The sequence below is a fragment of the Symphalangus syndactylus genome, chromosome 9 (assembly GCF_028878055.3).
Source record: "Symphalangus syndactylus isolate Jambi chromosome 9, NHGRI_mSymSyn1-v2.1_pri, whole genome shotgun sequence".
Lineage (NCBI taxonomy): Eukaryota > Metazoa > Chordata > Mammalia > Primates > Hylobatidae > Symphalangus > Symphalangus syndactylus.
Genome location: NC_072431.2, coordinates 108,715,779 through 108,743,640, shown reverse-complemented (window position 1 = coordinate 108,743,640; position 27,862 = coordinate 108,715,779). Strand labels below are relative to the sequence as shown.

The following is a 27,862-nucleotide window of genomic DNA, read 5'->3' as shown; positions in this document are numbered from 1 at the left end:
CAGTTCAGGCATGTTCACGTGGTGGTGGCAGGAGTCCAAGAGACAAAGTGGAAACATGCAAGTGTAGTTCGGGCAACTGCTTGCTCCAAGCTTGCTAGTGTCCACTAGGCCAAAGCAAGGCAAGTCACATGGCTAAGGCCAGAGTTAGTGTACAATAAATAGATATAAGGAAATGTGAAAAATTGGGGCCATTACTGTAGTCAGTTCACTACAAGCACATACTCTGTGCTAGGCTGTCTTCTAGACCTTGTGTTTCTCTGCAGATGTTACTTGCCAGTGAATTTGCTTCCAGCTGGTTGGGTGCCCTGTGGTGATAATGAGCAAATTTTTCTGAGCAGTCTAGACCTATAAAGCTCATTTCTGCTTTGGGTGTTCATTTTTATTTGCATATCTATTGAAATGACACATCATTTGGAAGGCTGAAGAAATTTAAGAATCACTTGTTTAGTGATATTTCCAAGTCATGACATTAAACTCCTTACATATTCTAGTCATCTATACTTTTTGACATTCATGGTATCCACAAGGAAAAAACACCTTGTAGAGCTTTAAAAACATTTATGTTTTTAAAGATCAGTTGTATTTAACCTCTCCTACTTAGCATTTCATGAGCTGAATTTCTTGTATGAAATGCGAAACTTTAAACTGGAAGAAATTTCAACCCATCTGTGAAAAGGGAACAGATTTTTATTTATTGAGGCCTTAGAAACGAAGTAGCCCCTTTACTTTTAAGTAGTAGCCTAGTTAAGTAGAAAGTACTGGGCATATAAAACATTAACATAACAGTTAATAAAATGTGCTCTTTTGGGTCTTTGTCCAAAAGTAACTAAATCATCCAAAATTCAAACCTGTAATTTTTTTTTACAAGATTCATATGATCAGTGTTTCGTTGTCATCATCTTTGTCATTGATTGTAGGGACCAGCCCCACAGGGTCGGTGGGTCTCTCCCCATGTGTGGCAACGAGAGAGTGTAGAAATAAAGACACAAGACAAAGAGATAAAAGAAAAGGCAGCTGGGCCCAGGGGACCACTACCACCAATGCGCGGAGACCGGTAGTGGTCCCGAATGTCTGGCTGCGCTGTTATTTATTGGATACAAAGTAAAAGGGACAGGGTAGAGTGTGAGTCATCTACAATGATAGGTAAGGTCACGTGGGTCACGTGGGTCACGTGTCTACTGGACAGGGGGCCCTTCCCTGCCTGGCAGCCGAGGCAGAGAGAGAGAGGAGACAAAGAGAAAGACAGCTTACACCATTATTTCTGCATATCAGAGACTACTAGTACTTTCACTAATTTACTACTGCTATCTAGAAGGCAGAGCCAGGTGTACAGGATGGAACATGAAGGCGGACTAGGAGTGTGATCACTGAAGCACAGCATCACAGGGAGACAGTTAGGCCTCCGGGTAACTGTGGGCAAGCCTGACTGATGTCAGGCCCCCCACAAGAGATGGAGGAGCAGAGTCTTCTCTAAACTCCCCCAGGGAAAAGGAGACTCCCTTTCCTGGTCTGCTAAGTAGCGGGTGTTGTTCCTTGACACTTTTCACTACCGCTAGACCACGGTCCGCCTGGCAACGGGCGTCTTCCCAGACCCTGGCGTCACCGGTAGATCAAGGAGCCCTCTGGTGGCCCTGTCTGGGCATAACAGAAGGCTCGCACTCTTGTCTTCTGGTCACACCTCACTATGTCCCCTCAGCTCCTATCTCTGTATGGCCTGGTTTTTCCTAGGTTATGATTATAGAGTGGGGATTATTATAATATTGGGATAAAGAGTAATTACTACCAACTAATGATTAATGATATTCATATATAATCATATCTAAGATCTATATCTGGTATAACTATTCTTGTTTTATATTTTATTATACTGGAACAGCTTGTGTCCTCAGTCTCTTGCCTCGGCACCTGGGTGGCTTGCCGCCCACAATTTATGAAAATGAGAGAGAGCTGGAGTAGCCAGTAGTAAAAGGGCAGTGGACAGAGAAAGGATTGAAACAAGTGGACAAATGGAGGAATGAACCGTTTTTTTCTAATCCAAAAGCCAAATCAAATTGAACAGCCAGATATACGTAGCAAGCAAAGGGCAGAGCCAGGGCTAGAACGCAGACTGCCCTACCAGTGCTCTTCCATGACACTGCATTGTGAGAATAGTCTTGTCTCACTGTATTGTAATGGACTATTTGGATTTCTCTCTTCTGAATGCAGCCAAAGCAAGGTTGAATGTTTGTTCATAGATTAATCTATTTAACCAGTTTCCTATTTTAAAAATCAATAGAAAAGGGTCACTGAAGTGGCAGAAAATAAATTGCAGAGCGAACTTCTGGGCTAGAGGTTGGACCAGCAGAGTCTACCTCCCAGGTGCACCCAAACGGTCTTCCCCACCAAAAGGAAAACCAGTGTGGCATGAAGGATCACATAGGGTTCCCTCAACTTTGATTTACTCTGTTTTTGTGCCAGGTTTGCCCATAGTTCATATGCTCCCAACACTGGATCAAAAGGCTTGTTCTACCTGGAATTCCCTCTTCCTGAATCCATCCTAACACACCCCCATCTAGTAATATATTGGAGCTGACATCTACCAGCTTGGGAGTACTAATTGTCAAATATTCAGGAATTTAATCGTGAGAGTAGGGCAGAGAACTAGTTATTGAGAGCAGCTACCAGCGGAAAGATTTTAGGATCAAAAAAATTTTTTTTAGGATCAAAATATTTTTAGGGAAAATAATATTAACCTCAAGAAAATGGTGACCTTTTTTGGTTACAATTTAAGGTACTGATTTTAAAAATAGGGGACTGGTTAAATAGATTACTCTGTGAACAAACATTCAACCTTGCATTGGCTGCATTGAGAAAAACAATCCAGACTATTCTCAGTGCAGTGTCATGGAAGAGCACTGGCAGGACAGTCTGGGTTCCAGCCCTGGCTCTGCCCTTTGCTTGCTATGCATATCTGGCTCTCCAACTAGATAGTGACAGCTTTTGGATTTGAAGTTCTCTTGAGACCCTGTCAATTCCAGTATGCTGACATGTTCTTTGCATCTTTGAGGTTATGGTAGATCCTCACCTCAGCACCCCTATAGTTTTGACCTATTCTTGAGTAACATGAGTAGGGGAGGGAGCTGTTATATGGGGGCACATTGGATGTGGTATTGGCAAGCAGGTCAAAAGAGGCTCCATAGGAGTGAATATGAACCCTCAGTTACCTCCAAAAGTCAGAAAGTTACCTTTCAAAAGTCAGATGGCAGACTTTTGAAAGACTTAAAAATTGACTAGCTAAGACTTCAAGACAGGCTGACTTAAGAAATGAAGAAACTATTAAGTTAATCCTATAACTCATTATGTGTATGTCCTAAGTCCTGTCAGACTAATCAGCAGTAGTTAAAGTGGTAAAAAGATAGAGTTACATATAGTAAATTTAGGAGTCATTCATCAAAGAGGGAGATGTGATCAGTCTATTAAATCATGATAGGTGTAACAGAATTTATTCATCAAATGCTGGTATACTGGAATGAAGGAACATTCTTTTAAACCTTAAAATGGGTAAAGAGGCAAGATGGTATTTATTTATTTATTTTTTTCCAATTTCTTTTTTTTTTCAAACACCGCATGTTCTCACTCATAGGTGGGAATTGAACAATGAGAACACATGGACACAGGAAGGGGAACATCACACTCCGGGGACTGTTGTGGAGTGGGGGGAGGGGGGAGGGGCAGCATTAGGAGATATACCTAATGCTAAATGACGAGTTAATGGGTGCAGCACACCAACATGGCACATGGATACATATGTAACAAACCTGCACATTGTGCACATGTACCCTAAAAAAGTATAATAATAATAATAATAATAAAATGGTATTTATTAACACTAAAATGTTAGTGGTTAATGGTAATTTTCACATGATGCTGCCATGTGAAAATATAAAAGATTAGTTCAACAAATTCAGGTAAACTTAAGCACAAAAGGTCTATTAATAAACATCAAGAGAAATAAGAGATGCTTGAAGAACATCTCTGAACTCTGGATGTGACATCAAGGGAAGCAACTGTGCCGTTTTCCTTTTTCTTCAGGCATTAGGAGACTTTTTCTGTAAAGGGCCAGATAGCAAATATTTTAGGCTTGGAGATCATTCACTCTCTGTCTATTCAACTTTGCCACAGAAGTGTGCTTAGTGTGAGGTAGCCATATAAAATATGTAAATAAGCCGGCATGCACCCATAGTCCCAGGTACTTGGGAGGCAGCAGAGAGGAGGCCAACCTGGGCAACATAGCAAAACCCTGTGTCTTAAAAAAATTTTTTTTAATTTAAAAAAGTATGTAAATGAAAAAAATAATTAAAACTTTAAAAGTATGTAAATGAATGGGCATGTCTGTCTTCCAATAAAAACTTTATTTCCAAAAACAGGTGGCAGGCAAGATTTGGCTTGTGTGCCATAGTTTGCCAGCCCCTGTTTGTGAGTAAAAGCTATTGTCCATAAGTATTTCCCCTTTCTAGGCCTTGGCCTCTGGCTTCTATTAAATAAGGAAGTTGGACTAGATGATTTCTCACATTTCACAGGTTTTATCTCCTTTAGTAGTACCTCTCCCTGAAGCTAAGTGATCCACAGGCTGAACCACAGTGACATTTATTTGTAAGGTCAGTTTTTTAAACATCCAGGTTGAACAAATATATAAGTCTCTAGAGCAGAGTTTATCACTCTTGGCACCAAGGCATTTTGGTCTGGATAATCTTTTGGGGGAGGGAGACTGTCCTGTGCAGTGTAGGATGCTTAGCAATGTCCCTGGCCTCTACTCACCAGATGCCAGTAGCACTCCCCACCCGTCAGTTGTGATAACCAAAAATGTCTCCAGGCACTGCCAAATGTACCATGGGAAGCAAAATCACCCCTAGTTGAAAACCACTTCTGTGAAAAGTTCAAAAATAACTAGAAAAATATCAAATACTAGAAAATCAGGCCATGCAACCCATGATAGCTACCAAGATATCAAACATATTTATTCAGGTACAAGGTCAAAAAAAGCCAAACCAAAGGGAACAAAGATCTTATTAGAAAGAAAAGAGCAATGAGAATTGCATTCATCCAGTCAAAGAGGGCTAGAAAGTTGGTAGCCGACTACCTTTATTTTATTTAATTTATTTATTTTATTATTATTTTTTTTTTGAGACAGAGTTTCACTCTTGTTGCTCAGGCTGGAGTGTAGTGGCATGATCTCAGCTCACTGCACCCTCTGCCTCCCAGGTGCAAGTGATTCTCCTGCCTCAGCCTCCTGAGTAGCTAGGATTACAGGCATGTACCACCACGCCGGGCTAATTTTGTATTTTCAGTAGAGACAGGGTTTCCCCATGTTTGTCAGGCTGGTCTCAAATTCCCGACCTCAGGTGATCCTCCCACCTCGGCCTCCCAAAGTGCTGGGATTACAGATGTGAGCCACCTCACCTAGCCGGTAGCTGACTACTTTTTAATATTGATTTAGATCATTTTATAAGTGTTCCTGAGTCCAGTGAATCCATTTAAATAGAGAGTTATCTATAATGGATAACTGAAAAGTCACACTAAAAGAAGGAAACATGAATGAAGAGAGATATAAACAAGATCGTTGTTAATGAACACTAAGAATATTTACTTTTTCACTCCTGTTATATTGCTTGATGGAGTCTCTAGCAGAAAGAATTCATACTGGGTGAATTCAGGAACTCTTATCTATGAGGCCCAGGATTTTCTGTTTTGTTTTATTTTATTTTGCTTTAAATTGTTAAATCAAGTGTGGCATATTCCTACAATGGAATATTATTTAGCAGAGAAAATGAATGAATACAGCTTCACACAGCTACATAGAGGGATCTTTGAAGCTAGGTTTTAAATGCCAGTAGCTGATCCTTTAACAAATCTCCATCACCTATCCAGCTTGCAATATGGCTGCAATTAAAAGCCAAAATCATCTCGTTTCAACAATAAGGGTGTGCTTGATTTCCTTCTGCCTGTAATTTATGCCCCTATTATTTCTTTTAGGAAGTCACTATCTTCCCATTGTGATTGATTATTATTCATAGCTGACAAGCCCTAACTATCCAAATGGCTTTGTATAAGTTTTTCATTTTTGTCTTGTTTTGGGTTTTATTTTCTTTACGTTGACTTTATTACAGGGTGGTGTTTTCTGAACAATAATCTAAGCACTCTAGAGACACTAATTATAGTCTCAAACTCTGCTTTTGACTTTTTCTGTTACCTGGGGCGGGTCTCTTTTCCCCTGCTGAGGAAACAGTTTCTTCATCTGTAAAATGATAGATTCCCAAACTCTGGTCCCAGGATGGCTATAAAAAAACCATATTTGAAGTCTTGTTTAAAATTTAGATTTCTGTGCCTCACCCCTAGATTCTGAATCTGTAGTCTAGGGTAAGGTCTAGGAAACTCAGATGATTCCAGTTTACAGCCGTGTTTGAGAACAAGTAGAGATAATGTCTAAAATCCTTTCAAATCTAAAATGCAGTGGTTACATGAAATATATATTTCCCTAGATGTCATTTATTAGATTATTTTCTGGAAAGTTTTTATATCCTGCAAGGAATAATTAAGATTAATACATTGTAGCCCCTCCCACCCCACACACACACTTACAGCTTTACATAAACTTGGTTTGCTATAGCTGGTCAGCTTTGGCTCCAAGTAGTCATCTTGATCCTGATGATATATGTTGGAAGATGATTTCCCTTTTTACAAGGATATCATTTCATAACTTCTGTGTTTTCAGTCTTGGATTTAGAGAAGAATTAAATAGTTTTAATATCATGATTTCCATGTAACCATAAAGTGGAATTAAATTACAAATTCTCTCTGGTTGTTAATTTCTGTTTATTTGTTTTTCTTCAATTTACAGAATGCTCTTTTCAGTTGCATTAGCAGAAATGAAAGTAAGTATATTTGTCAATGGTTGTACAAGCAGTCCAAAGATATAATTAGCCATCTGAAGCAATGTGCACAGCAGGATTCCGATAGGCTCTTTCCCATGGTGTATTTAGGTCATTTGTGTATTATAACAATTCCCATGTCCTAATTGTAGATCTACAATGCAGATACTAAAGCTGTATGTGCTAGAGGATGACCACAACCCAATAAATAGGCCAGTTTTCAGAAGTTAAGTAACCCATGCTATATAATGTGGCACTTGCCGAGTGCTACGTCTCAGTTCATTCAACAGACGTTGATTGAGTACTTGGTCAGTGTGGGGCAGACACACATCAGTGGAGGACACGACCTGTACACAAAGAACCCTGGGATATGGTAGGATATGAGATAGTGTCACTGGATAAAGTGCTGCAGGAGTTCAGAGAAAGAAGGGATCATGTTCTGCAGGGGTACTTAGAGGTGGCTTCATGGAGTTGGTAGCTGATCCCGGCCGTGAAGGATGGGTAAGATGGAGGAAATGGAGATTGGAGGAAGGGCTTACAGGTGAAGGGAATAGTGAGAGCAGTTAGAGATGGGAAAACACATGTAAGGAACAAAGAGTTCTTTAGCTCAGCAGGGAAGTATATTGAAGGATAATAAGAAACATTTGCTGTCTGTAATTTATCTTCTATCCTTTCTAACTGGGGCTTAGTTCAAGATTTTCCAGGTAGTCTCAGGTATGTAATCTTATGTCCTCCCACACTGGTGAAAAAGCCAGCCGAGTGGAAGAATCAGAAGATAGGCATCTTGTCCTGTTCCTATGTGTCTGTTCTTACATGTCCTCACCATTCCCCACCACTACCCCCAATGTATCCTCACTGAGGTTTACAGTGATAAATGTAGCCATTAATCATTGTTCTTTGGCCGGGCGCTGTGGCTCACGCCTGTAACCCCAGCAGTTTGCGAGGCAGAGATGGGTGGATCACTTGAGGTCAGGAGTTCGAGACCAGCCTGGCCAATATGGTGAAAACCCATCTCTACTAAAAACACAAAAATCAGCTGGGCGTGGTGGCACGTGCCTGTAATCCCAGCTACTAGAGAGGCTGAGGCAGGAGAATTGCTTGAACCCAGGAGGCAGAGGTTGCAGTAAGCCAAGATCGTGCCACTGCACTCCAGCCTGGGCGACAGAGTGAGACTCTGTCTCAAAAAAAAAAAAAAAAAATTCTTCTTTGTGAAGAAAATGAACTCTTTGGCAATAAACACAATAAGTTTGGTAGTAGTTGCAAGTTTAAAAGAGGTGGTACAGTAGGTATGGAATAGTTTCCTGGTCTGGGAAACTGAGGCTTGTCCTATATCAGTTCAGTCCTAGTTCAGTTTCTTCACTTATGACTTTATTATTATCATTATCATTATTTCTGGAAGTCACCTGAACTCCCTGCTCATGGGTCTTTGGAATTCACCAGAAAACCTGATTCTAGTTCCTCCATATCTGTCCCTAATAATTATCAAGAATTTCCTCCCTGCTCTCTCTCCCTCTCTCTCTCTCTCCTTTTTTCTTTTTGAGACAAGATTTGGCTGTGTTGCTGAGGCTGGAGTGTGGTGATGAGATCTTGGCTTACTGCAATCTCCGCCTCCTGGGCTCAAACCATCCTTCCACCTCAACCTCCCTAGTAGTTGGGACCACAGGCACATGCCACTGCGCCCAGCTAATTTTTGTATTTTTAGTATAGATGGGGTTTCAACATTTTGCCCAGACTGGTCTCAAACTCCTGGACTTCCAAAGTACTGGGATTATAGGTGTGAGCCACAGTGCCCAACCCCCCTGCTTTCTCTTAACCTCTTCCCGCCATACCTCTACCTCTCCCTTCAGCCTCCCACAGACTCCCTTAGATTCCTGTGAGGCATTCTTGTTCTCCTTTACAGATCCCACATCTGCACCCCCAGCTACTCATCTAGCTCTCCCAAAGTACCTTAAATGGCAGCCCATTGATTTTTTTAATACTTAAACCCAGAGTAATATTTATTTCAAATGAGTTTTCTTTTCAGTATTGAAGCAGGACATATCAATTGTGAGATGAAGTCTATCTCAATTTAGGCATACTCTTACAGATAGATGTTCAAACTGTATAGAACTTTTGGGATTTTGTTTCAAGATATACAGTTATATAAATGTCAAATTAGTTTTTACTGGCCCTGTTTTATAAATGTGAGGGATTTGGGGTTTTGTTTTAATTTGGTTTGGTTTGGTTGGTTTGGTTTTGCTTTGCTTTGTGTTTATAAACCTCTACAAATCTAACACAGAAAGACACTGCTTCACTGGTTTTCAACATGGGCACTCTTGGCATTTTGAGAGACAGTGTTTGTTGTTTGAGACTGTCCTATGCATTGCAAGACGTTTAGCAGCCCTAACCCTCGTGTACTAAATGCCAGTCGTAGTCCAACTCCTTGTGGGGTGTGGTACTATTCCTGTGGAGAACCACTGGACTATAGACTGTAAGTTGATGATTAATGACTTTCTTGCACTAGTGAGCACTTGAATGTCCCCATGATTATACCTACAGAAGTGCCGATTTTAAATGTTCATCGTCTGTGGCATGGTTTCATTTCTCAAATTTAGAAAGACATATTGTTCCATCATTATGATGATGATTTAATGTTAACAAAAAGCTGTTTCCATTTCAGTGCCTTCTCTTTTTTTCTCCATAGTGGGCTCGGTTTGTTGCAGTTATGCAGGTCATCACACAAACTGCCGAGAATACTGTCAAGCCATTTTTCGAACAGACTCTTCTCCTGGTCCATCTCAGATCAAAGCAGTGGAAAATTATTGTGCTTCTGTTAGTCCACAATTAATACATTGTGTGAACAATTATACTCAATCTTATCCAATGAGGAACCCAACGGATAGTAAGTAAAAGGGACATATTCTTCTCATTTCAATCTTTGGTAAAATCGTTTGTAAAAAGAAGTGATACGTTCTTGTAGATATCTGCAGTCTGGGTCATTTGAGAAATATCAGACTTCCCTTGGTATTTAGATTTGGCAGATTGAAGAATATTGTCATAGCCAAAAGGGGCCAAGAAAGATGAGACTGTAGAGGGTATGAGGAAACAGGAATTCTCAATTCTGAGGGTGGGAGAGTTCACTGATATGGATTTTTTGGAGGGAATTTGGGTAATGACCATTAGGATTTCAAATTATCATAAGCTTTTGATCTAGCAGTTCCATTTCTCAGAATTTATCTCACAAGAAAACTTATACAAATTTGCAAAAATAAATATATATGCATATAAACGATGTTCACTACAATGCTGGTATAATAGAGAAAAATTACAGATAACCCAAACATCCATCAGTACAGCATTGATTAAAATTGATTAAATTACAGCATACCTATAGAATAATAACACTTGGCAACCAATAAAAAAAAGGACTTCTCACATAGAAGTCCAAGGCTGAGTGTGGTCGCTCACGCCTGTAATCCCAGCACTTTGAGGGGCCGAGACAGGCAGATCATTTTGCGCTCAGGAGTTTGAGACCAGCCTGGGCAACATGGTGAAACCCCGTCTCTATAAAAAATACAAAAATTATCCAGGTTCACATGCTTGTGATCCCAGCTTCTTGGGAGGCTGAGGCTGGAGAATCACATGAACCTGGGAGGCTGAGGTTGCAGTGAGCCAAGATCCTACCACTGCACTCCAGTCTGGATGACAGAGAGAGAGCCTGTCTAAAAAAACAAAACAAAACAAAAAGGCCAGGCACGGTGGCTCACGCCTGTAATCCCAGCACTTTGTGGGCAGATCACCTGAGGTCAGGAGTTCAAGAACAACCTGACCAACATGTTGAAACCCTGTCTCTACTAAAAATACAAAAATCAGCCAGGTGTGGTGGCACGTGCCTGTAATCCCAGCTATTCGGGAGGCTGAGGCAGGAGAATTGATTGAACCTTGGAGATGGAGGTTGCATTGAGCCGAGATTGCGCCACAGCACTCTAGCCTGGGCAACAGAGGAGACTCCATCAGGAAGGAAGGGATGAAGGGAGGAAGGGAGGGAGGGAGGAAGGAAGAAAGGAAGGGAGGGAGGGAGGGAGGGAGGGAGGGAGGAAGGAAGGAAGGAAGGAAGGAAGGAAGGAAGGAAGGAAGGAAGGAAGGAATGAATGAATTATAGTGGCTCACACCTGTAACCTCAGCACTGTGGGAGGCCTATATGGGAGGATTGCCTGAAGCCAAAAGTTCAAGACCAGCCTGGACAACATAGTGAGACCCTATGTCTCCAAAAAATTAAAAAATTAACTGGGCATGGTGGCACATAGCTGTAGTCCTAGCTACTTGAGAGGTAGAGGCAGGAAGATGGCTTGAGCCCAGGAGGTCAAGGCTGCAGTGAATTATTGTGCCACTGCACTCCAACCTGGGTGACAGAGCAAAACCCTGTCTAAAACATAGTGAAGTCCAAGATGTATTAAGCAAAAAAAAAGTAAATCACAGAACTAAAAATATAGTGTGATACATTTTTAGTTTATACCTAATTGTTTCACTTTATATATTTTCCACAGTGTTTGAATTTTTTGCCAATGAGCAATTATTACTTTTGTAATTAAAAAGTCATAACAATGAGAAGAGAGCCTCACATCTTTTAAAAATCAGGGCCTCCTGATGAAACTGACCTGATATGGCTCTTCAGAGTCTCAGCTTTGTACATCCTGGAATCCATTTTCTTCATCTAGAGGTGACCAGATTTATAAAAACTGACTGATTGACCAAACTGACCAAAGACTGATTTATAAGATGTCAATGTTTTGATTTACACTGGGATATTGAAAGAGGCTCTGTGGCTTATGTCTGTAATCTCAGTGCTTTGCGATGCTGAGGCAGGAGAATCGCTTGAGGCCAAGAGTTTGAGACCAGCCTGGGTAACAAAGTGAGAACCCAGCTCTACAAAAAAAAATAATAATAATTAGCTGGGTGTGGTGACACATCCAGCTCCTCAGGAGGCTGATGCTGGAGGATCGCTTGAGCCCAACAGTTCAAGGTTGCAGTGAGCCATCATCACTTCAGTGCACTCCAGCCAGGGCAACAAAGCAAGACCCTGCCTCAGGGGGTAAAAAAAGATGAAAAGAAAGACTTGTTTTTTGTAACTCAAAAGCAGTACTGTGTGCCTTGCTTGGCCACCATCTAAACCAGAACTCTAATGGCTTTTGACATCCTGTGGTGTAGCTATGTGGTCAAAATCAGAGGATGAAGCATTGCCCCAATAACCTTCATTTGTTTTAAAGGCAGATCTGTGCTCTCTGATATTTAGTCTATACAGAGGTACTGCTGAAGCTAAGGAGATGGCAGCTCAATAAAAAAGCAGAAAGAGGTTTTAAGGGTAGAACCACCATCTCTGTCTTTGCCAATACAGAGGAATCCGGAAAAGAAGGCGCCAAACAGATATGCACAGATTTCTTCCAAAGTCAAAGAAAACTACTTCAAAGAAGCCCTTCTGAATTCTGTAATATGGTTGAAAGTTTTTTTATTTCTGATTCTTTGAGAAAATTAATGGCAGAGCCAAACTCATATCTTGGCAGAGTTCGCTACTGTATTATTTACGTTATAACTTAGATTAATTAGCATAAGATATATAGAAGCTTTATGTGGTCCTGGAATGTGATGAAATATTGTGTCCAGAATTGGTTCCTTCTGGTGGGTTCTTGGTCTCGCTAACTTCAAGACTGAAGCCGCAGACCTTCGCAGTGAGTGTTACAGCTCTTAAAGGTGACATCCAGAGTTGTTTGCTCCTCCCAGTGGGTTCGTGGTCTCGCTGACTTCAGGAGTGAAGCCGCAGACCTTCGCAGTGAATGTTACAGCTCATAAAGGTAGTGCGGACCCAAAGAGTGTGCAGCAGCAAGATTTATTGTGAAGAGCGAAAGAACAAAGCTTCCACAGCATGGAAGGGGACTGGAGCAGGTTGCCACTGCTGGCTCTGGTGGCCCACTTTTATTCCCTTATTTGGCCCCACCCACATCCTGCTGATTGGTCCATTTTACAGAGTGCTGATTGGTCCATTTTTACAGAGTGCTGATTGGTACCTTTACAAACCTTTAGCTAGCCAGACAAGTTCTCCAAGTCCCCACCTGACCCAGAGGCCCAGCTGGCTTCACCTCTCAATATGGTGTTTGTGTTTGTTGCTATAAAAATTAGTCATTTCTCTCATGTCAAGAACATAATCCCTTTTAGGTAATTGTTTCTAGCAGGAAATAATTCCAGCTTGATCTACGATACCTTTTCTAGGAATGTCAAATACCTCTCCTGTGAGGACTTCTTAGGTGTAGGATGGCCTTTCATTTTTGTAAGGATGGTGCTAAAGATCCCATGATTGGAGACAGTGGTGAATTCTGGTAATAGATACCTTGTGCACCTAAAGCTCCTCACCTTTTTGCTACACTGCAAAGTAATAGAGAATTTCATAGGGCCTGTATTCTGCAAATACTGACATATAACTAAGCGTAGTAAAGGCTTCCACTACACTGCCATGTTCTGTGCTAAGCAGAGCATGACAAAAAACGAAAAAAAAACATGCACACGTATGTTTATTGCAGCACTATTCACAGTAGCAAAGACTTGGAACCAACCCAAATGCCCATCAGTGACAGACTGAATAAAGAAAATGTGGCACATCTACACCATGGAATACTATGCAGCCATAAAAAAGGATGAGTTCATGTCCTTTGCAGGGACATGGATGAAGCTGGAAACCATCATTCTCAGCAAACTAACACAAGAACAGAAAACAAAATACCGCATGTCCTCACTCATAAGTGGGAGCTGAACTATGAGAACACATGGACACGGGGAGAGGAACATCACACACCAGGGCCTGTCAGGGAGTTGGGGGCTAGGGGAGGGATAGCATTAGGAGAAATACCTAATGTAGATGACAGGTTGATGGGTTTAGCAAACCACCATGGCATGTGTATACCTATGTAACAAAACTGCACGTTCTGCACATGTATCCCAGAACTTAAAGTATAATAAAAACAAACAAACAAAAAAACAGCTAATTAAGCCACTTATATTCTGAAAATGTAGGTTTATATTGCTGTGACAGAGCTGAAGACCATGCTTGCCAAAATGCCTGCAAGAGAATCCTGATGTCCAAGAAAACGGAAATGGAGATTGTTGATGGTCTCATCGAGGGTTGTAAGACCCAGCCCTTGCCTCAAGATCCTCTTTGGCAATGTTTTCTTGAAAGCTCACAATCTGTTCACCCTGGAGTCACTGTACACCCTCCTCCCTCTACAGGCCTTGATGGGGCTAAATTGCATTGTTGTTCTAAAGCAAACACTTCAACATGTAGGTTAGTATTTCATTTTCCTTTACTAAAATCAGTAGAAAATGGCATTTTAATTAATGATTTTAAGCTTAGCAAACGTGCGTTATATTCTTACATGGTATAGGTTTAGCATTTAGAAAATATAAAATATTATTTCATCCAACAAATGTGTATTGAGCATTGTGTACCGTATACAAAACATTGTTCTGTATATTGAGTGCTAAAAGCACTGTGTTTTGGGGTGTGGAGGATTAGCATTGGCAGGGTAGTAAATATTTAAGATGATGCAATAGATGAATTCTATCCTTATAGAGATCATTAAATAAGCTTACAGTTTAGAAGATGTTTTGATCTGACATCTAAGGGACATTCTCTTTATTAAATTATGAAACTTTGAACTTTTTATTATATTGGTGGATAACCTGGGTTAACACTTATAACCAGAGTTAGGTGGTAGCATATTGGCATTCATCTGGGTGATACACTTAGGGATGAAAAATTAACAATACAAATATAAGATGTAGGAATTGCAGTCTAGAGACAAAAACAAGTGGAGATACCTAAGATCATGGTAGAACACAGGTACAATAGAAATGTGCTTTATTAGAGATATTTGGGGTAAAAAGGGACCCCATGTTACTAGGATATCCTGAAATGAATATAAGATACCAGGCGTAAAACAATCTTTCCTGTGGTTTCTAAATTGGATGGACCTTTAGCAAAAAATTTTGCCTAGAATAGCTCATCAAACTTTGGTAACTGTCAATCAAACTTTGGCAAATTTTTTAAAAGACATGAAGGTCAGGTGTGGTGGCTCATGCCTGTAATCCCAACACTTCAGGAGGCCGAGGCAGGGGATCACCTGAGGTCAGGAGTTTGAGACCAGCCTGGCCAATATGGTGAAACCCTGTCTCTACTAAAAAATATACAAAATTTAGTGGGGCGTGGTGGTACGTGCCTGTAATTCCAGCTACTTGAGAGGCTAAGGCAGGAGAATCACTTGAACCTGAGAGGCAGAGGTTGCAGTGAGCTGAGATTGCACCACTGCACTCCAGCCTGGGCGACACAGTGAAGACTCCGTCTCAGAATAAATAAATTAATTAATTAAAGACATGAAAAAGAGCGAGACTCTGTCTCCAAATAAATAAATGAAAGACATGAAAAATCTGAAAAATATCCAAAGAAAATTAACAAAAAGGCTTAAAGGGAAATTAAATTAGGCTTATAATTAAGGAAATTGGGTTGCTTATAGAAGTTAATAAACATATTTATGGGAGGGGTGCTGAGTGTTTCTTTGAATGCCCACAAAAAAGTTAACACCTACATAGCGTCACTAGAGGTTAGAATGGCCGTGTTGTCCCAGAAGAGCTTCAGTAAGGAAGGCTTTTCCCTCTCTCTAACCTTGATACAGGGTTTTATGGTTTGCTGAAGGCTTTCATTTTCATCAGATTTCATCTTCATAAAACCTTAGGAGATAATTGGAGAAATTTATGTAATTTTTCTTTTACACTTAAGAAACTAACTATGAGATGTTAAATAACCTGTCCAAGGCAAATACAGATTGACCACCCTTAATCCAAAAATCTGAAATCCAAAATGCTCCGAAATCAGAAACTTTTTGAGTGCTGACATGACACCACAAGTGGAAAATTCCACACCTGACCTCATGTGATGGGTCACAGTCAAAATGCAGTCAAAACTTTGTATCATGCACAAAATTATTTAAAATACTGTATAAGATTACTTTCAGGCTATGTGTATAAGGTATATGTGAACATAAATGAATGTCGTGTTTAGACTTGGGTCCTAGCCCCAAAATATCTCATTAGGTATATACAAGTATTCTAAAATCCAAAATTTGGGTCCCAAGCATTTCAGATGAGGGATACCCAACCTATAGAAAGTTAAGGACTAGCCAGATGCAGTGACTCACACCTGTAATTCCAGGGTGAGGCAGGTGGATCACCTGAGGTCAAGAGTTCCAGACCAGCCTGGTCAACATGGCAAAACCCCATCTCTACTAAAAAAATACACACACACACACACACACACACACACACACACAAATTAGCCAGGTGTGGTGGCAGATGCCTATAATCCCAGCTACTCGGGAGGCTGAGGCACTAGAATCACTTGAACCCAGGAGGCAGAGGCTGCAGTCAGCCGAGATCATGCCACTGCACTCCAGACTGGGTGACAGAGTGAGACTCTGTCTCTAAAAACAAAACAAAAAAGAAAGAAAGTTAAGGACTAGAAAAAGGAAAGTTTCCAGATCAAGGTACCTGATGTAACTTGATCACAGCTTCCTTATTCTCATAATGTGTAAGCCTCCCTGATAGCAGGGACCTTGTCTGTTTTATTCACCATTGTATTTCCAGTGCTTTGACTAGGCCCTTACACAAAATAGACACTCAATAAACATTGGTGGGGTGAATGAGCAAATGTAAAAGTAAAGATATCTTTGTCTTAGGGGTAAATATGACAGTCAAATAAAATATAAGGTAAATGAAAATTTTTACTTACAATTTTGTATATTTCAATAAGACGAAAATTTTATTGTAAACATGTATTTTATAAATAAAATGAATGAATATCGTGTGTGAGAGCACTTTAGAAATGGTACAAATGTTTTAGCTATATACACATACTTAAGTTGCTTTGTAATCATTGAGTACTAAAAATAAGAATATTGTGTATTACAATAGTACATAGAGGCTTTGGAATATCTTAGTGAATAGAAATGGCTTTAGTATAGTTTTTCAGGGAGAAACTAATGTACCCTAAGTCTATCATGCTTCTTAAAAGAAGTCAGAGGACCATGTCCTAGTTTTACCTTCTGTTACTGAACATAAATATAAGGGAATATATCTTTGTGGAGGCAAAACCATGTGCTTTAAGTAAAAGTAAAAAAGAAATCGGAAAGATATAGGGGGAAATAATTGTGCCAGGAACTAAGGATGCACAAATACTGTAATTGAGCATTAAATTTGGCACTGAAATTTCTAGCAACCTTGACAAAAAGAGAAAAGGCAGGTGATAAAAGAAGCCTGTTTTCCATGGAAAACGATCACTTTTTCTGGCTCTAGTTTCTAGGAAATAGTCATTTGGTTTTTTTACTTTTTTTCTCACATACATTCCAAAGTATATAGTTCACAGAGTTTTAGTTTTATGCAAATCAAATACTTGGTTGGCTCATGTCGACTTCTGCATTTGTGCTCTTGTTTCAGGGAACTCTGCACTAAACTTTACAGCATGAGCTGGGGCAATACACAGAGTTGGCAAGAGTTTGATCGCTTTTGTGAATATAATCCAGTGGAAGTGTCCATGTTGACCTGTTTAGCGGATGTCCGGGAACCTTGCCAGTTGGGCTGTAGAAACCTTACTTACTGTACTAATTTTAACAACAGGTAGGACAAATTATTATACATGGAATGGAAATATTTTATCATTAATTATAAATAAGTGAAATACCACGTTATTCTGATTTTATTCCTGATGAGTTAAAAGAAAGTCTTATTTCTTTATGATTTAATCTTTAAATGCAGTATTCCATCTGGTAAGTCACCTCTGGGAAAGGAAACACCATTACAAAGTCCCTTCCAATCTAGAGATACCTCAAGCTTCTGGAATTCAAAGAATCTCTTCTGCCGTCAGTCCCCTCTCCCTTCTGCTGTACCACCAGTGGAAGTAATTCATTGTAGAATAAATTATTGTGAACTATTTGGTCATCCAAATGTACACTTTTAAACAGTTTACTTTAAAGGACCTTGAGACTGGTTGAGGTTTCTTCTCTGTGAGTCCCTTGTTTCATACAAAAATATTTCTTTACAAAAGCAATTCAAATAGATGTTTTCCCAGGGTATCAAGTATCATTAGAAAAATAAGGGACAAGAACTGAGCCTTGGAGCACATCAACAGTTAATGGTTGAAGAAACCAAAGAAAACAGAAAAGGGCACCGGAAGCACAAAGTGAGAGAACTCCATACAGAAGCAAGAGAGAGAGAGTTACTAAAGAAGAGGTGGCTGGTTTTATAAGTTACAACCCAGAAATAAAGAGGGCAAAAGGGAAGAGAATCATTCAATTGGGCCAGAAGGAAGTTCTAGATATTTTTGTCAGATGGTGTTTACTTCAAGCTAACACACGTCTTATCTTTTTTAAAGTACTCAGAGTATTAAGAGTGAGAAAATTGAGGTATCTTTAAAACTGGTGATAGAGTATTAGCCAGTAAAGACCTGATTTAGAGATTGAGTACATCTGAAATGTTTGAAAGTTAGACTTTGGCACATAGCTCTGGTCCGGCTTCTGGTAATCGTGGAGTAGCTTATATGAGAATAACAGTCCTACCAATACCAATTATGAACTCGGCACAAAATATAAAACAACAATTGTTTTGAAGGTATTGGAGACTGATCAAAAGCAGGAGGGTCTACATCTTTTTTTTTTATTTTTGAGACAGAATCTCACTCTGTCACCCAGGCTGGAGTATAGTGGCATGATCTCGGCTCACTGCAACCTCCGCCTCCTGGGTTCAAGCAATTAATTCTCCTGCCTCAGCCTCCCAAGTAGCTGGGATTACAGGCGCCTGCCACCATGCCCAGCTAATTTTTGTGTGTGTGTGTGTATTTTTAGTAGAGACAGGGCTTCACAATGTTGGCCAGGCTGGTTTTGAACCCCTGACCTCAAGTGATCTGCCTGCCTCGGCCTCCCAAAGTGCTAGGATTACAGGCGTGAGCCACCACGAGTGGCCAACATCTCTTGAAAGATAGAAACCACACTGAGCGAAAACCACATTTGTGCATAGGCACTTTCAGTTTCTTTTCATGGGGAGTAGAGTTCAAGCAGAAAGCAGCAGTCTTGGCCTAAGGAGTGAGATATCAGAGTTTGGTCCTGCCAGAGAGGCTAGATATTGAAGGAAAAAAATCCCACAAGGGAGGGAACCACAAAAAGAAATGTCCCAAAAATCCATAAACAGACTCCTTTTAAGTCCTCGGCTGACTCCTGAATTGTACTTTTGCGGGATGAGACTACAAGGAACCCAGGGGAAGGTGAACATAGATTATAGCAGTTAGCATTTGCTGGGCAGATGATTTAGAATTCAGATCATGCCGAGTTAGAAGGGCCTAGTAAACCCCATAAGGGCCAAACCTTGGGAGTACATATGACATCCAAGAGCTAAGGGTAAAGCTGAAAAACCTTAACAAAACCTGAAACTGCCTCCAGAAGAAGGAGGTATTTGTCAGTAATTTAACTGCCTGCTGGTGTGAAAACAACATTCCTCCAAAGAAGGTAGCAAAATCCTAAATCCCACAAAGTATCATGCATAATGTCCATTATACAATCAAAAATTACTAGAAATGAGAAAAATAGGAAATATGACCCATAGTTAAGAGAAAAAACAATCATACGCATTGGTGACCCAACTATTGGAATTAGCAGGTAAAGAATCTAATTATGATAAATATATTGAAAGATCTATAGTAAAGATAGATATAGGTGAGATATGGAAGCTCTAAAAAAAACCACATGGAAACTCTAAAACTGAGAAATGCAATATCTAAAATAAATTTATTGTAGGGAATGGAAAATAGACACAGCAGAAGAAAAAGGTCAGTGACCTCGGAGATTGCTCAATAGAAATTATCTAAACCAAAGCACAGAGAATAAGTGATATAACATCTGTAGTAGTAACCCAGAAGGAAAGGAAAGAAAGGAGCAGAAAAATATTTGATTAAACCTTGGCTGAAATTTTTCCAAATGTGATCAAATACATTAACCCACTTTTTGGGAAACCTTAGTAAACGCCAAGTCAGATAAATACAAAGAGAGACACACCTAGCACATTATAGTCAAACTGTTGAAAACCAGAGGCAAAGAGAAATAGTTAAAGCAACCAAAGGAAGAAAAAAAGACACTTTACATATGATGGAATAACAATAAAAATGACAAGTGACTTCCTTTCAGAAACAATGGAGAACCAAAGACCATCAAGTAGTATCCCAAGTAGTATCCTTAAAGTACTCAGAGAAAAAAAAAAATCTTATATTCAGTGAAAATATTCTTCAAAAATAAAGGTATTTCTAGATATTACAAAAAAAAAAACCTCAGAATTTTCTGCCAGCAGTCTCTCACTACAAGAAATTCTTCAATCTGAAGGAAAATGCCACATGAAAACTCAGACCTATAGAGCACCGGGACTGGAAAATGTTGATAAACATGAAAAATATCTTTTCTTTATTTTCTTTTATATTTTATTTTTCAAAAGTAATTGGTTAAAGCAAAAATAATAACAATGTATTATGGAATTTATACATACAAGTAAAATATATGATATATGACAGTAGCAAAAAGGATAAGAGAGAGGTAAATAATTATACCGTTGTAAGTTTCTTACATTATTTGTGACATTGTATAGTATTAATTCAAGGAAAGCTATAATAAATAATGGGCATATATTATGCCTAGAGCAACCACTAATTTAAAACACAACACAAAGAGGCATAGCTAAGAAGCTAATAGGAAATATAAAATGGAAAACTAAAATAATACTTGATCCATCCAAAAGAAGACAGAAAGAAAAAGGAGACAAATTGAAAACCACAGCAAAATGATAGAGACTTAAACCCAACTGTATCAATAATTACATAAATGTAAATGAACTAAAAACATCGATTGAAAGGCAGAGATTGTTAGAAAGACAAAGAATATTACTGGAGATAAAAGACTATCACCTTATAATGATCAAAGTTCAATTTATCATGAAGATACAATTAACCTAAATATATATGCACCTAATGTCAGATAGGTGCATATACTCAAAATACTTATAAACAGAAGTAAACCCTAAAGAGAGGGAAATATTCAATCATATTCAGAAATGTTAACACCTCTCCCTCACTAATAGAACAAATGGAAAAAAGTCAGTGAGGATATAGAGGATTTGAACAACATATACTGGGTTAAAAAGCAAGTCTCAACCACTGTCAGAAGATGAAAATCATAAAAAGTGTATTTTCTGAACACAACAGAATCAAATTGGAAATCAATAAAAATAAACTATATTGAAATATTCCCAAATATTTGGTAATTAAACAAATGCTTCTAAATAATTTATGCAACAAAGAAGAAATCACAAAGGAAATGCTTGAACCTGGGAGGCAGAGGTTGCAGTAAGCCAAGATTGCACCACCACACTTCAGCCTGGGCAACAGAGCGAGACTCTCTCAAAAAATAAAAGGAATACTATGAACAACTTTATGCCAGTAAATCCTGCAATTTAGATGAAATGGATACATTCCTTAAAAACCAAAACTAACACAAGAAGAAGTACAAGTTAGGATTATTCTTATAACTATTAGAGAAATTGAATTTGTAATTATAAATCTTCACACAAGGAAAACTTCTGGCTTTACTGGTAATGCTTACCAAACATGTAAGGAAAAAATTATGCAATTATTACACAGAATTTTTCAGGAAGCAGATAACATATCCCAACTCCTCTTATGAGGCTAGCTTGATACCAAAACCGACATGGACATTAAAAACAAGGTAACTATTGTCCTGTGTCACTCAGAGATGCCAAAATCCTCAATAAAAGATTAGGAAATTCAATTCAAGTATAGGAAACTGATTTTCAACAAGAGCAGCAAGGCAATTCAATACAAAAATAAACATCTTTTCAGCCAGGCGTGGTGGTTCACACCTATAATCCCAGCAGTTTGGGAGGCTGAGGCAGTTGGAATGCCTGAGCTCAGGAGTTTGAGACCAGCCTGGGCAACATGGTGAAACACCATCTCAATCAAAAATACAAAATACTGGCCGGGCACGGTGGCTCACGCCTGTAATCCTAGCACTTTGGGAGGCCAAGGTGGGTGGATCACCTGAGGTCAGCAGTTCGAGACCAGCCTGGCCAACATGGTGAAACCCTGTCTTTACTAAAAATACAAAAAAAAAAAATTAGCCGGGCATGGTGGCGGGCACCTGTAAACTTGGAAGGCTGACGCAGGAGAATCTCTTGAACCCGGGAGGCAGAGGTTGCAGTGAGCTGAGATCACATCATTGCACTCCAGCCTGGGCAACAAGAATGAAACTCCATCTCAAGAAAAAAAAATTTAAAAATTAGCTGGGTGTGGTGGTGTGCACCAGTAGTCCCAGCTGCTCAGGAGGCTGAGGTGGGAGGATGGCTTGAGCCTGGGAGGTGGAGGTTGCAGTGAGCCAAGATCATGCCATTGCACTCCAATCTGGGTGACAGAGTGAGACCCTATCTCAAAAAAAAAAAAAAAAAAAAAAAAAAAAAAAAAAAAAAAGACTGGGCATGGTGGCTCACGCCTGTAATCCTAGCACTTTGGGAGGCAGAGGTGGTAGATCACCTGAGGTCAAGAGTTCAAGACCAGCCTGGCCAACATGGTGAAACCTCGTCTCTACTGAAAATACAAAAACTAGCTGGACATGGTGTCGGGCACCTATAATCCCAGCTACTCGGGAGGCTGAGACAGGAGAATTGCTTGAACCCAGGAGGTGGAGGTTGCAGTGAGCTGAGATTGTGCCACTGCACTCCACCGTGGGCAACACAGCAAAAACTCCATTTCAAAAAAAGAAAAAATAAAATAAAATAAAATAAAATAAATAGAAACATCTTTTCAACAAATAATACTAGAATAATTGCATATCTTTATGGAGGGGGAAAAAAAAAGAACCTCAACCTGTGTTTCACACCCTACAAAAACTGCTTGCAGATGGATCATAGAACTAAACATAAAAACTAAAAATATAAAGCTAATAGAACATCTTCACAAACTTTGTGTGGGCAAAGATTTTGTAGACAGGACGCAAAATATACAATTTTAAAAGAAAAAAATGAATTAGACTTCAACAGTAAAATCTTTTGTTTGCCAAAAGATATCATTTAAAACTTGAAGGGGCAAGTCATAGACTTGAGAGGGAATATTCAACATATCACGCACAGATGCGTGCATACACACACACACACACACACACACACACATTTGTCAAAGAACTTGTGTATCCAGAATACATAAATAACTCCTACAACATCATGATAAAAAATAAAACAACTCAATTTTAAAATTGTGCAAAAAAAGGCCAGGCGTGGTGGCTCACACCTGTAATCTCAACACTTTGGGAGGCCAAGGCAGGTGGATCACTTGAGGTCAGGAGTTCAAGGCCAGCCTGGCCAACATGGTGAAACCCCATCTCTACTAAAAATATTTTTAAAAATTAGCTGGGCATGGTGGCAGGCACCTGTAGTCTCAGCTACTTGGGAGGCTGAGACAGGAGAATCGCTTGAACCTAGGAGGTGAAAGTTGCAGTGAGCCGAGATCGCGCCACTGCACTCCAGCCTGGGCGACAGACCAAGACTCCATCTCAAAAAAAAAAAAAGAAAAAAATTGTGCAAGAAACTTTCAAAGACCCTTTACCAAAGAAGGACATCACAATGGCCGTTTAATCAAGTATATGAAAAAATGTTCAACATCACTAATTATCAGAGAAATACAAATTAAAACCACAATGAACTATCCCTTCACATGTGTTAAAATGGCTATTATCAAAAAGATGGAAGATAACAATTGTTAGCAAGGATATGGAGAAAAGGGAAGTCTTGTACACTGTTGATGGAAATGTTAGTACAGCCATTATGGGAAACAGTATGGAGGGTCCTCAGAAAATTAAAGATAGAAGGTACCATATGATCCCGCAATTCCACTACTAGGTACATATCTAAAGGAAAGGAAATCAGCGTGTCGAAGAGATACTTCACTCCCACATTCACTGCAGCATTATTTACAATAGCCAAGATATGGAATCAACCTGTATTTATCAATGAATGAATGGATAAACAATATGTGGTATATATACACTGTGGAATCCTATTCAGCCTTTATAAAGAAGGAAATCCTATCTTTTGCAACAATATGAATGAACCTGGAGGACATTAAATAAAATAAGCCAGGCACAGAAAGACAAATACTGCATGATCTCACTTATATGTAGAATCTAAAAAAATCAAACTCATGGAAGCAGAGAATAGAATAGTGGTTACCAGAGGGTGGCTGGAAAGGGTGGTGCAGGAGGAGGAAAGGGAAGAGGGAAGAGAGAGGGGAGAGGATTGGGAAAATGTTGGTCAAAGGACACAAAATTTTATTTAGACAAAAGGAGTAAGTTCAAGAGATCTATTTTACAATGTGGTAACTATAGTTAACAGTGAGTTGTATACTTGAAAGTTGCCAAGAGAGTAGATGTTAAATGCTCTCACCACAAAAAAATTATAAGTATGTGAGGTAATGTATATTTTAATTAGCTTAATTTAGCCATTCCACATGTGTCATGTTTAAATATATTATGTTGCACACAATAAATATATAATTTTTGTCCATTAAAAAAATTTAAAAGAGATAGCCATCTAGTTCATTAAAGGGTTCATTATTATCAGTCATGGCAAAATACAAATTAAAATAGCAATTTGGTGCCTCCTCACCCCCAAAAGAATGCCTGAAATTAAAAGACTGGTAAGCATATGAAGCAAGTGGAATTCTTGTAGTATGTTACTACTGGGAGTAGAAGATAGTTTGAGGACTTTGGAGCTTTTTTTCAGTTTCTTCAAAAGTTAGATCTATGACCTAACAATTTTATCCTGAAGCATTTACCCAAGAGACATGAAAACATATGTCCAAATAAAGACTTGTCTAGTACCCTTATTCATAATAGCCCAAAAAATGGGGGAGAAGACCCAAAACATCTGTCAGGAGAATGAAAGAATATAACATTGTGATGCATCCAAACAATGGGATAGCAATGGATGAATCTTACGTTAAGAAAAAAAGCCCAACACAAAATACATTCTTGACACATGAGATCCAAGAATAGGCAAATGTAATCTATGGTGATAAAGATCAGAATATCCTTTCCTCTGCTGGAATCGGAGATTGACTAGAGGGGGCACAAGGGTACTTTATAGGGTGATGAAAATGTTCTAGGCCAGGCATGATGGCTCACACCTATAATCCCAGCTCTTTGAGAGGCCAAGGTGAGCAGATCGCTTGGGCCCAGGAGTTTGAGACCACCCTGGGCAACATGGCAAAACCTTGTCTCTAAAGAAAATACAAAAATTAACCAGGTGTGGTGGTGGGTGCCTGTAGTCCCAGCTACTTGGGAGGCTGAGGTGGGAGGATCACCTGAGCCCACGAGGTCGAGGCTGCAGTGAGCTGTGATCATGCCACTGCACTCCAGCCTGGGTGACAGAGTGAGAACCTGTCTCAACAACAATAATAACAACAACAACAACAACAACAGTGGAGCTTTCCAGTGACTATAAAACATGTGATACAACAACAGATTGAATGCAGAAGCAGATATGAAAATCCACCTGAGTTCTATTAAGCCAGACATTACAGAGATTTGCAAAACTGTAAAACAGTCCTATTCTTCTCACTAATGTTTACTTTGGAAAATAGTTATTTTTCATAAAAATACTTATATTAACATGTAATGGGTTTATTATAATTTTAAATAACTTGATAACTGCTTTAAAATTTGCTTAAATTTTTTTCAACATGGGGTATTCCTATATTGCCCAGGCTGGCCTCGAACTCCTGGGCTTAAGCAATCCTCCTGCCACAACTCCTGAGTAGCTGGAACTAGAGGCATGCCACAATTTTTTTGTTTGTTTGTTTGTTTTTGTTTTTGTTTTGTAGAGATGAAATCTTGCCATGTTGCCCAGACTGGTCTCAAACTCTTGAGCTCAAGCTGTCTTCCTGCCTTGGCCTCCCAAAGTGCTAGGATTGCAGGTGTGAGCCACTGCACCCAGCCTAGAACAGGCAAAATTAATCTATGGTGATATAAGTATAAATAGTTATGGCCTCTGAGTTGCAGTCAGCAGGGAGGCATTAACTCAACAGCAGCACAAGGGAACTGGCTGAAATGTTGGATGGGTTCCTTAATTGATTTAGATGTGCTTATGGATGTACATATTTGTCAAAGCACACCAAGCTGTACCCATAAAATTGGTGCATTTTGCTTTTGTAAATTTTGTCACCATTTTAAAAAGTTGGCCTCATAATATTTATTTTATGAAATGAAATGGGATAGTCTGGGGATAATAGTCCTGTTTGGAGCATTGTGAAGTTTTAAACTGCCCCACAAGAATCTGTTAAAAAGAAAACATGCAATCAGAGTTTAATGCTAGTGTCTACACTGAATCTTCATACAGTCGAAGCTGATATCCTTTCATGGGTTGTATGTGCTTTCTTAAGAAAACCAGATTTTTATGATGCACTAGTATGTCAGGATTTTACTCGTTGCTTCTCTCTAGAAAATAATTGCCTCTTGATTCTTTCTGACGTTTTTTCTCTTTAGGCCAACAGAACTTTTCAGAAGTTGTAATGCACAGTCAGATCAAGGAGCCATGAATGACATGAAGTTGTGGGAGAAAGGAAGCATAAAGATGCCATTTATCAATATACCTGTTCTTGATATTAAGAAGTGCCAGCCAGAGATGTGGAAAGCAATAGCTTGTTCACTGCAGATTAAACCTTGTCATAGTAAATCTCGGGGAAGTATTATTTGCAAGTAAGTTTCTTTCATCCTTATGATTCTCCAGCTTTAGTTCAGACCCTCCATGATCTCTAGCCAGAGCCTCTCCATAGAATTTTCTCTCTTACCACTTCCTTTGCCTGTCACCCCCGCATGTCAAATGCTTTCCCACTTTTTCCTCCTCTAGTTGAAATACTGCTCTCCTCATCACCACCTACTGGCTGTCCTTGTCTCCTCTGAAACACCAGACATTCCTGTAGTCTTCCTGGATTTCTCCAGCTGAAAGTAATTTATCCTTACTACAGATTCCTATAGACCTTTATTTGTATTTCTCTTATGGAACTTAGTTAATGAAACATTTATTAAATACCTCCGATGCCCAATTCTATTTTTATATGTTAATTTATGTACTTGCCTTGTATTCTGTTAGACTTTGCTCTTCTTCTTCTTCTTCTTTTTTTTTTTTTTGAGATGGAGTCTCACTCTGTGGCCAGGCTGGAGTGCAGTGGCATGATAGCTCACTGCAACCTCCACCTCCCAGGTTCAAGCAATTCTCCTGCCTCAGCCGCCCGAGTAGCTGAGACTACACGCCCAGCTAATGTTTGTATTCTTAGTAGAGATGGGGTTTTACCATGTTGGCCAGGATGGTCTCAATCTCTTGACCTCATGATCTACCCGCCTCGGCCTCCCTAAGTGCTGGGATTACAGGCCTGAGCCACTGCGCCCAGCAGTGCTCTTCTTAAGGAGCTTATTTTGCTTAGGAAATCGAGGATCAAGTAAAGATAGGAGCTGCTATAGTGGGTGAAACCAAAAGCATTTAACACATAGTAATCTGCCCATTGTTCTTCACATATCTTTTTTTCCAAAAGTTTTCCAAAACAATATCTAGCCCCTAAGCTGTTGGTATGTGGCTCAGTGCTGCTGGGTACCTTAATAATTTCAACCTTAAACAGAGTCCAGTCTATTCTCTGACATGGCTTGGGGATAACCTGATGGGGAAATACTGAGGTATAACAATTAGGTAACAAGCAAGAGGCAACAAGAGGAAAATATGCAGACTCTTAGCACAGGAAACTTGTAGGAGTCAAATCCCTATTGAAGACCAAGAACATTTTAAAGTAG

The 27,862-nt window shown here is 39.5% G+C and overlaps 1 protein-coding gene across 7 annotated transcripts in view; it reads left to right on the top strand.

The window, feature by feature from the left end:
• Positions 1-27,862, top strand: part of RECK (reversion inducing cysteine rich protein with kazal motifs) — an 87,927-nt gene that overhangs the window by 36,949 nt on the left and 23,116 nt on the right. For 5 of the 7 annotated variants that reach the window (XM_055293708.2, XM_055293709.2, XM_055293710.2 and 2 more), the window contains 5 exons: positions 6,878-6,911; positions 9,592-9,789; positions 13,950-14,217; positions 17,421-17,600; positions 26,564-26,776. In XM_055293708.2, the coding sequence (XP_055149683.1) occupies positions 6,878-6,911; positions 9,592-9,789; positions 13,950-14,217; positions 17,421-17,600; positions 26,564-26,776 (893 nt within the window). Of the gene's footprint in view, positions 1-6,877; positions 6,912-9,591; positions 9,790-11,434; positions 12,577-13,949; positions 14,218-17,420; positions 17,601-26,563; positions 26,777-27,862 lie in introns of those variants that run through there. The other 2 variants (XM_055293713.2, XM_055293712.2) reach the window with 2 other exon arrangements.